The sequence below is a fragment of the Mytilus californianus genome, unplaced genomic scaffold (assembly GCF_021869535.1).
Source record: "Mytilus californianus isolate M0D057914Y unplaced genomic scaffold, xbMytCali1.0.p SCAF_13, whole genome shotgun sequence".
NCBI lineage: Eukaryota > Metazoa > Mollusca > Bivalvia > Mytilida > Mytilidae > Mytilus > Mytilus californianus.
Window position 1 is genome coordinate 27,399,452 of NW_026262615.1, and position 10,653 is coordinate 27,410,104.

At 33.4% G+C, this 10,653-nt stretch overlaps 1 protein-coding gene across 2 annotated transcripts; it reads right to left on the reverse strand.

Moving 5' to 3' along the window:
* Positions 1-3,444: 3,444 nt before the first annotated feature.
* Positions 3,445-8,337, reverse strand: LOC127723456 (uncharacterized). Of its 2 annotated transcripts, XM_052230101.1 has the most exons (5): positions 8,277-8,337; positions 6,185-6,608; positions 5,516-5,793; positions 4,986-5,093; positions 3,445-4,690 (listed from the first exon to the last, which is right to left on the reverse strand). In XM_052230101.1, the coding sequence occupies exons 2-5, from the start codon at positions 6,582-6,584 to the stop codon at positions 4,508-4,510; spliced, it is 969 nt and encodes a 322-aa protein (XP_052086061.1). In that variant the 5' UTR covers positions 6,585-6,608; positions 8,277-8,337; the 3' UTR covers positions 3,445-4,507. The 2 variants fall into 2 exon arrangements, with proteins under 2 accessions (XP_052086061.1, XP_052086060.1); XM_052230100.1 differs by lacking the exon at positions 8,277-8,337 and having other exon boundaries at positions 6,185-7,506.
* Between the last annotated feature and the right edge of the window lie 2,316 nt (positions 8,338-10,653).

Below are 10,653 nucleotides of genomic sequence, written 5' to 3' on the forward strand. Positions count from 1 at the left end.
AGTTAGGGTTTGCGTATGAATACCAAATTGTCATGTTGAAATCGGAAGCGGAAGTACGTCTGCTCGCAGACCATGCTGTTAGTTGTACTATGAACTATTTGAAACAGTCTTATGCAACACTTAATAGATGCCACATTTTGGAAGCATTCACAGATGTTCCACCGAAGAAAATTTTAAGTCGTGCTGAAAAAGTTCTAACACGAATTCAAAAGACGAACAATGTAAAAGGAACAAAGACTCAAAAATGGCGCCTCTCTGAAATTTTCAAACAACCAGGTCTTCGAATACCCGATTCTGACGGGATAGTTTATAAATTTTTAGGATGCTTTACTCCTTATGGCAGTTTATGCAGACCAGATAAATATGGATTTCGTGGTCCACTCCACGTAAGGGACGAGAAAACATCAGACTATGCTCTTCTGTACAACGATCAAGTGTCATGCAATAGCGTCCATCGTAGAGAAATAGAACGCGATAATACAGATATTCACCAAAATTATCAACCAATTCAACTTTGTTCACACGTAAGTTAAAGTAATAAGATGAACAAAGAAAACGTCGAATGCAAACGAGACCCAAAGTGTACAGCAAATAAACAGAATACAACTCAATCATCTGATTGTTGTCCCGTCTATGACACTACCTGTGTTGATATAAAAGATATAAGTATAATCCAGAATAGCGAAACTGTTACTTCCGAACAAACATCGATGATAAACCGACACAGCTCTATCAATAACATTAACAATGTTTCGCTTATAGACACAACGAATTCGGTCGATTATATCGATGACACAGCTAGCGCTGATAAAGTCATAATCGAAAGAAACGGGAATGCACCCACTCCGAAGCTCCTTTACAGCGACATTGACAACGACAATGTGGTTACTTCTTCAAAAGATGGCGGCCCAAATGATTCCGAAATTTTCGTCGAGTCTAACCATTGTTCACACCAAAGATTAACTGGTACAAATAGTGATGTAGAAAACAGCAATATAGTCAACAATAGTGACGGCCAAAAGTCACCATTAAAAACTAATTATTATGATGACATACTAGTAACTGGATAGTTATTTTAAGTTACATTCAGCTTAAACTACAAGAAATTTAGCGAACCAAATACAGTGTGCCAGAGATTGTGTAGTACTATTATACCAACTATTTTATCTTGTGGATATTAAAAATATCCAAATTAAAGTTGTCATCAACATTTAACATAATTTGGTTTATACCTATTTTATTTGCTCAAAGATACACATAGGATCGGAGACGAGTTTTACGAACTTATAAAGTCTTCTCTTTTGTATCTTAAAACAATTACAATAATTATACAACGCATCCACACATGAGTAGATAAGCTTTAATGTATTAGTAAGTTGAACACAGTGTATAAGAACGAAATAAAACAAGTAAAACAGAAATAACTTATAAATGAAATTATGTGGACACGATGTATTTGTTTACTCCTGTCTTATTTGATTATACTGCTAGAAAATCGTTAAGATTTTTTTTATGAATGAATATTCATGAAATATTTCACAGTTTTCATCGTACGTTGCTAGATTTTGGCTACCCTCAATGAGGAACTAGATATTTTCTGTCACTTGAAAACAACAAATATTTCTTAGTAGATCGTTTTCCATCCGTCCATATTGGATGACGAAATATGTTTTTATTGCAATCAAAGAAGAAATGAAATGGATCCTCAGTTTAAAATATGTATTATATTTGATTTACATAGGTCGTTATGTAGACATGGTAAAATGAGACTGAAACAACGAAGCTTAGTTGAAGTTGCGTTAATTTTCCGCGCATACACTCATAAACTGTCTAGGTGCAGTCTATGTTTCGTATGTATTATTCAAAAAGGAGAGTTTGAACTTTGATAGGGTACCTATGATACGTATACAATTGTCAAGTTTTTTCCCTATTCTCTTGTAGACGTAGGGATAAATGAAGAATATGTGAGGAATAGTCTACAGAAGGGGACGATTATGCATTATTGCAATGACAATGTGGATACACAGTTTGGGGGAATTAAGATTAATTATGATGGTATATGGTTGCTGGGAAATGTAAAAAAAAAGGCACCAATTGCTTGATTTTGTACCCTTCCCGATGATTAATTATCCTTCACCTAATTAAGAATGTTAAGATGGTGTTCATGTTGCCTAATCACAGGCACTTAACCTCGAAATGTTTGCTTATCTATATTATGTTAAGTGTTTGTTAAAGGGTTGTGTAGTAAAAAATTTTGAAAGACAAGTGCTTAAGTGTTCAATGTGAAGTGTACCGTGTAGTGTTTTATTTCTAGCATTGTTTTTTCCGTCGCTTTTCGTTTTGGATATTGTTTTCCCCGTTTTACTTTTTATCAACCCTCTTTTCTATTCACCTTTTATTGTGATGGTGTTGTCAGTAATTCTTCGACTAATAGTTCTCCACAAGTATTCTATGGTATCCGCACCCAACAATAACGTGTTGGTATCTTCTCTAAACAATTACCTGTTAAGTATCCGCTCCCAAAAATTACCTTTAGGAATCCTTTCCCAACAATTAAGATGTGTATCCTCTCCAAATAAGTACAATTTAGTATTATCTTACAATAACCCTTGGATATCCTCTTTCAACAATTATCCTTTTGTATCCTCTTCCAATTAGTACCCTTTAGAATCATCTCTAAACAATTACCCTTTGGTATCCTCTCCAAACAATTATCTGTCAGAAGTCTTCTCCAAACAATTACCCTTTGGTGTCCTTCCCAATAAGTACAATTTGGTATCCTTTCATGACAATTACCTCTTGATATCCTCTCGGAACAATTATTCTTTGGTATAGCCTTCTAACAGTTATCCTTTGGTATCGCCTCCCAACAATTATCCTTTGGTATCGCCTCCCAACAATTATCCTTTGGTATCGCCTCCCAACAATTATCCTTTGGTATCGCCTCCCAACAATTATCCTTTGGTATCGTCTCCCAACAATTATCATATGGTATCCTTCCAAACAATTACCCTTTGTTGTCCTCTCCGAACAATTATCCTTTCGTATCCTATTCCAACAATTAGCCTTAGGTATCCTGTACTAACAATGACCGTTTTATATCCTCTCCAAAAAAGAACCTCTTGGTAACCCCTCCATATTGTATAGACATGATAATTGGTATTAGCAAAATATAATTATGCTTAAGACAGGGGGATCATACCAAATAGACACCCAAACGCATAAGCCAAAAATAAGCTGACAACGCCTTGGCAAAAACAGAAGAAAAGGAATTCAATAGTATACAACATACGACCTGGAAAACCATACTAAACTGATCAACACAAACCCTATAAAAGACGGGATTGATCTCTACTGCACTGGACGGAAAAGTAGATTCTGCTCCTCATGTGGCACCTGTTCAAATTAATATATACATAAAAAAAAACGTGAAAAGTACACAAGTCATGATCTGTACATTTTATTTTAACTTCTACACAGATCCCTCGAATGTATAAGATGATTGTACAGATTTTGTGATGTAACAGCAGTTTAGAATCAAGAGACGTGCATCCTGCCATCCCATATAACAGTAGTAGATATTTTAAATCATTATTAAATGATATGAGCAAATCAGCCCTAATACGGATAAATCAGTCTGTGCAATACTGGTGACGTTGTCCTGTCGATATAAATCCGGAGTTAATATTGGTTTTCGGACAGGGCCAATACGGGACGTTCACTTCCGGTTTCAATTTTCTAACACCAAAGCTTACTTAACAGTTAACTTGGGACTTATCGTTATGCATAAAATACATTTGTATTCATATTTTTGAACTTAATATCATAAAAAAAATTAAATGATGTTCAGTGTTTTGTAACGGAAATATTTCTCAGCCTTTTCGAGTACGACTTCCGATTATTTTTACTGTATCATTTCCGATGATCATCAGAACGCAGACGATTCTAGAGGGCAAGAATAGTTAAACTGTCTGATTTATTTTTACCAGCTACTTTATATTTGCTAGATAAAATGAATTGTAATAGCATAAGAAAGAGTACTTGGACGAGAAATCAGAAATTGCATCTGACAATGTTGACAAAAAAATCCATCGTGAAGTTCAGATATGAATTGCTGTATATTCTTCAACTTCAAGGTAAGTTGCTCAGTTTATTTAAAGAATTTTATCAAATCATTTAATAAAAGTGTTATGAACTGGCTGTTTTTGTATTAGCCCTGTTATAGATTCTCGATCAGCTGTATTGGCCCTCGACTCTTCGAGTCTCGGGTCAAATACAGCTAACCCCGAATCTATAACACTATATTACAAACCAATAACGTCAAAGCCTTATGATTAAGAACGTATAAAACCCATCAATACTTGGCGCTTAAATAACATACTTTAGGAAGCACAATAATACATTAGGATGACAACCGCGTTTATAAATTCAGAGTTAAAAAAATAATTTAATATCAGGCTCTTTATGGATAGTTGAGTTCTATGTCTGTTGTTAACGGTCTGTTATGTCAATGTATTGGCCAATCGGGATTCCCACCACTGGAATATATCCCTCTGAAATAGTGAATACATGGAAGGGCTTGCTCGATTCCATTATTCTTGAAATGATCAAAGACATCAAACATTCCAGCCTCGGTATGGTTACCTTTGTTACACGATGATGGAAAGAAAGTTGTCTGGCAAGGATCGCCCTGAAAATGTTATCAGAACAGTATCTATGTTATAGCAGTTGAATTGAAGTAAAATATAAATCTGAAGATGAAACAAAAACAGGACAACATTTTGAACAACAAGTATGGTCAATAGAAAAATAGAAGATATATATGGACAAAAGGGTAATAAAAAGAAGATCAAAATTCACCCAAGTTTAAATGTTGTTAAGATTAATTTCTGAAACATTATTGCTGGAGAGACAAATAGACGGAACCATTAGAAGGTGTCATGTTTCAATTTGTAGGTTATATAATTTTTATGTAGATATCTAACCTTATTGGTGTAGAGTGTGACGAATATTTCCTTTCCGGTATCTAACGCATACTGGTATCCTGCCAATTTAGTCCGGTCAGATATTTGAGGGAACGTGATGTAACCAACCTGAAAAATATAGCATCGATTGATTAATTTTATCGATCTGTGAAACAGATAAAAAAAAAATGGCCACATGATCTCAACATATAAAGATAATTATTAAACACACGTTCTTTTCGTTAATTGCTTGCAATCGTACAGTCAAACTATTAAACAAGTTAACAGGTTGTATAAATGAGTTTACAATGGTCTCGAGAACAGAGAACTGATAAAAGTATTCAAAGTATCTTGTCATATCTTTAAAGTGTGAAATTTAGGTCTAAATCAGATCTTTGATGTCTCTGACAATTTATCTGTCCACAGTTTTTCGTTTTGTTTCTGTTCGTTTGTTTTCTCTTAAGACCTTGTGTTTAAAATATGCAGTTATTGTGTAGCTAGGTTAGATCAAAAGACAGACACAATCGCGTCTATAAAAAGTATTATTTTACCTGGACATCAATACTATCGAAAATGTCAACCATGTGTCTGACTGCGTCTTGTGTTTTCCCGTTGTACGTAATCAGTTTCTCTGTACTACCACAGCGTCCCCAGTGCCAGCTGACGGAGTAATGAGTAAGTAAATGACCATGGACTTGTTTCATGGCTTCCGTTTTAATCATGTTTAGGTTTTGTAAGTACCGTATCTGTTCTGACTGTCCATTGTGACATTTTATTGATGCATATGCTTCATTGTTTACTGCAACTCCATCAAACTTCTCATCTGCAGCTAAATATTTATAGATGTAAATAATAAAGGATTCAGTTAACAATAAAAAAGTCATGCTTGTATTGGCAATGAGACAACTATATTTTTTTAAAAGATATCATTTTACGGCCTTGAACAATGAGCAAAACTTATGGTGTGCAGTAAGTGATATAAGAACCTGGATGACAAATTGTAAAAAAATATACACCAACTTAATGCATTATGACAATTATTTAAATAAGTGGGATTCTTTAATTTAAATTAAATGTCATGTGTTAAGGTTTTGTTAGGTCAATTACATATACTTTGTTTGAAATCCCAGTTAATGAATATTTACTTATTACTTGAACGTACATTAATAAACAAAATATTGCTATTTGTCCTATAGTTTTATATATCATGTGTACAATACCTGCGCAATGATCGTTGTACCAGACCACGTGCTTAATCAAGTCCTTTTCTGATACGTCAATATCACTTACAGCAAAGAGTGCATATATCTGGAGCCCAAGTACTGTTGAATGACCTTCACTTAATGTTTGTTTTATCAATTGAATTCCAGGAAGTCCGCACGATTTGGCATTAAAGCCATCATATAATTTATGATGAACGTCTGCAAGAAATATCTTTCGAATTTCTCTGCCCTGTACCTTACATGTGTTCCATAGCCATTGTCGTCTGCTATGGGTGTCCCAGGTATGTGTAAAGCATTTCGAATGTTTATCCCAGTTCAGAAAGTCACTTTGACTACATCCGGGTATCGTTTGGTCATAACCGTCTCTCCATACATATATGGCATATCCGTTGTTCATTCCCGTCAGCAGAAAACATGAGGACTTTTGTATGAACAAAAATAGAAAGATAACACATAGAAAATTAAGCAAATTGGATTCCATAATGGCACATTAAGTTTGTGTAAGAAAGAAAATTTACCTTTATAGATAAGAATATTAACATCGCGTGACATTCGTGAAGACCTAGTCGGAAATTTACTTAATATATTGTATCCTGTTTTGAATTGCGAAGGAAGTGATTTTGTGTAAATCATAGCGAATATATAAAAATAGGGAAAATCATTGTTTATTATTAATCAACGATTTAAACCTAGTTAACAGGTAGTTAACTTTTGAAGACATGATTTATTTTAATTCATTCAAGTTATGCATTCAATATCTTCCCTTCGACTGGCAAGAGAGGCCTCAAATGCTTAGTGTTCTTAACTACCTTTTTTTTGTACTCTACCACTATAGCCTGTCAACACTGTGTTTGTTAGTTCGAATCCCGCACATGACAATTGCGGCGCTTTCGACTCAAACTTAAGTGAATATGATTGTTAGCTAACTCCAGCTTCCTCCAGCCTCACCACTTCAAAAGCTGACTGCCACAAAATAGCCAATAGTGCTGAAGTGTCGTTAAACATCTCTCAATTAATCAATCAATCAACAGCTAAAATACATTATCTATTTAAGGCTTAAGATTTATCGTATTTATGATTTATTTTTTTCATTTGAAGAATATGCCATGGTGCTGATTGCAGATCTTTGATTGATTACGTTTAATATTCTTTAAACAAACTTTTTAGGACTTCGGAATATTTTTTGCCTGACCTATTTTTTACTATAAAAGCTGGGCAATTGTCTCGTTAACATTTACCATATATCGTTAAGTTTAATCTAGCGATTAATTTCATTTTAGAGGAATCAATTCAATAACGCTGAGAAAAATGTTCTGGTAACTTAGAATTTAACAAAAAAATGTTTGGTTTGAATTTGGTTGGTTTTTATTAATATGAAATAGTACAATTCTATGAAATAGTGATTAATGTCAGTTAATCTTTATAATTTTGCAAATAAATGAATAAAACCTTAATAAATGAATAAAATATTCACCTTTTAATGAATGTAAAACAAATTAAATCTAGGGTGGTTCCTTATATAGTTTTGAAATCAGCATAAGTATGTATATCTGTCTTAAACTGACGAAAATCGACCGTAATGAAGATAGAGACAAAACGTTGATTTTAACAATGCATTTTCTCAATATTTGTAAAACAGCTAATGTACCGCCTATCTATACAAGCAGGTACAAAAACACTATACAATATAGATCAGCTAAAATAGTGTTACTTGTTGTTGATTCAAAAACGGCTTGAAGAAACAATATCTATACGCATCAAACAAAGCTAAAATTTGACAGAAAAAAACAAGCCGAAACTACTTAATAAATAAATGTTCATTAGTTTACGCTTACATATATCAATCTTCTTTGCATGTAAAATGTACCTATAAAAATGGTATATATATTAATAAATAGAAACTATCAATTATTTGTGTTACACATCGTTGATAGTTTCTATTTGATAATTTACCACCTTTACATATTTCAGACATATTCATACAAACTGTATGATATCCTCTTGTTTTATGTGTCGTTGGATTGTTGTCTCATTGATGTATATCCCCACATTTTCTTGTATTAACCAATACATATCTGTAAGAACTTACGTGTTTATTTCCTGATCAATTTGACCGTTTTATTTTTAATCCTGGTGTACAGGTAAAATGATGTCAACAAAGTGTAACTTTTTAAAATTAGTGTGGATAAACAAAACTGTTTGATAGTATTAACTTACATAGTAAATTTTGTAACCGAGGTACTTAGTACTTAACAGTTTGACGTAAATAAAACTAGCGTTTTTAGGGTAAGCAATGAAAACATTAGATGGCTGATAAAAAAGAAAGATACTTTTTTATTTATAATGATTAAATCTTAAAATAGGAATTTGTATTTCAGTAGAGGTTACTCTGAAAATTGAACAACTTAGTGTTACGTTACAAGAGCGGTAACTCCAATATTCCTATTCGTTTCTTTCCTTTTCCTGAAAATATTATACACGAAGTTATATATCCTCATATATAGATAAAATCAAATAAAATATAAAGTTAAAAAAAGTCAGTATTTTTGTTTTTAAATTAGGAAAAGTTTTACAGAGTCACAGGCATGATTCTAGAAAACCTACATTGCCTGATTCCTGACCTACGTGTTATATATGTCGCTGGACGTGTGGAGAGATTCTTACAAAACCATAGCTAATCAGATCTTTACAAAACCATAGCTAATCAGATTCTTACAAAACCATAGCTAATCAGACATGTTATGAGATCATCCCAGTTTTTGGTGGGGTTCGTGTTGCTTAGTCTTTAGTTTTCTATGTTGTGTCATCTTTACTATTATTTGTCTATTTGTCTATTTATTTTTGGCCAAGGCGTTGTCAGTTTGTTTTCGATCTATGAGTTTGACTGTCCCCCTGGTATCTTTCGTCCCTCTTTTAGAAAAGCACAAGTATGCCGACATTGATTGTGATTTCCAATATCCTTTTTTTTCGTTTTTTTATTTGTACACATGCTTTATGTCTGAAAGATAATTGATAATATTTCCAATAAGAAAAAAGAAACATTGGCGAAAAGGCGCTAAAGTTATTTTCAAAGGGGGAATCTCTACAAAAGTTACTTAAAAGTAAATCACAAAAGTACTGAACTCGGCGGAATGAAAAGAAGTTAGCAATATTCTTATAACATTATTTTTCCGCTTTATAGATGATTCTCTCTCATTAAATAATTCAACATGTGAGAGCTATGTTAATTGCATTCATCCCATGTAACTTGAGATAACGGATACAACAGATACAGTTAAGTCTGTCTCATATCAAGAATTGCATCTAGAAATTGACAATGATGGTTGAAAACAAAACTTTAAGATAATAGAGATGAATTCAGCCTCTAAATTGTGAATTTTTCATTTTTATGTAGCAACATTCCAGCAGGTCTTGCATACGGACTGTGTAGGTCACAACTAATACGATATTTCAGGCCTATTTTTTATACCATGATTTCCTTAACAGAGTTGTCGCTCACTAGGAAACTATTTGACTAAATGTTTCTAGCAGTCTAGTTGAAATCTTCCATTCGTTGGTTGTGCGAACGCAATTGCAAGTGGAATAACCGTTATAGAGTATCCGTATTGCATATGACAACGGATATGTTCCAATCGGGGTAGATACAATCCGGCCACTTTTCCCCGAATATGCGAGACTGTTATACAAGTCAGACGTTTAGCTAGCTATTAAAAACCAGGTTTAATCCGGCATTTTCTCATAACAAAATGTCTGTACCAAGTCAGGAATATGACAGTTGTTTCCCCATTTGTTTGATGTGTTTGTGCTTTAACTTTAGCCATTTGATATTGACCCTCCGTTTTAAATCTTCCTTGGAGTTTTATGATGTTGTTATTTAACTATTTATTTTGTGTATGTTCCTTTTTCCCCGAATGTGAATTACCGAATTATACTTATCATCGGGTTTGTACTAACATGAGTAACATGATATGTGGAGCAGGATCTGTTTACCATTCAGAGCACCTGAGATCACCCACAGTTTTTTGTGCGGTATGTGTTGTGCAGTCTTTGGTGTTTTATGTTTTGTTCTGCGTAGTGTTGTTTATCTTTTTGTCGTTTACTTTTTTAGCTCTGGCATTTTATATTCAACTTATAAGTTTGAATTTCCTTTTTGGTATCCGTCGCCTCTTTTTCAAGCAGGCTTTAAGTGTTGTTCATTGTTACAATAAAAATCAGCCTGTCATGAAGTTACATATTTTGTATATAATGTTATTATAGTTTGAGTTTGTATTACTTTTAAAAATTGGGACTGGTAAGCGCAACCTTAGCAGCTTTTTGCAAATGGCCATTGTTATATTATAGTTCGTTCCTGTGTGTGTTACATTTTAATTAATGTTGTGTTTTTGTTGTGTCGTTGTTCTCCTCTTATATTTGATGCGTTTCCCTCAGTTTTAGTTTGTAACCCGGATTTGGTTTTATCTCTATCG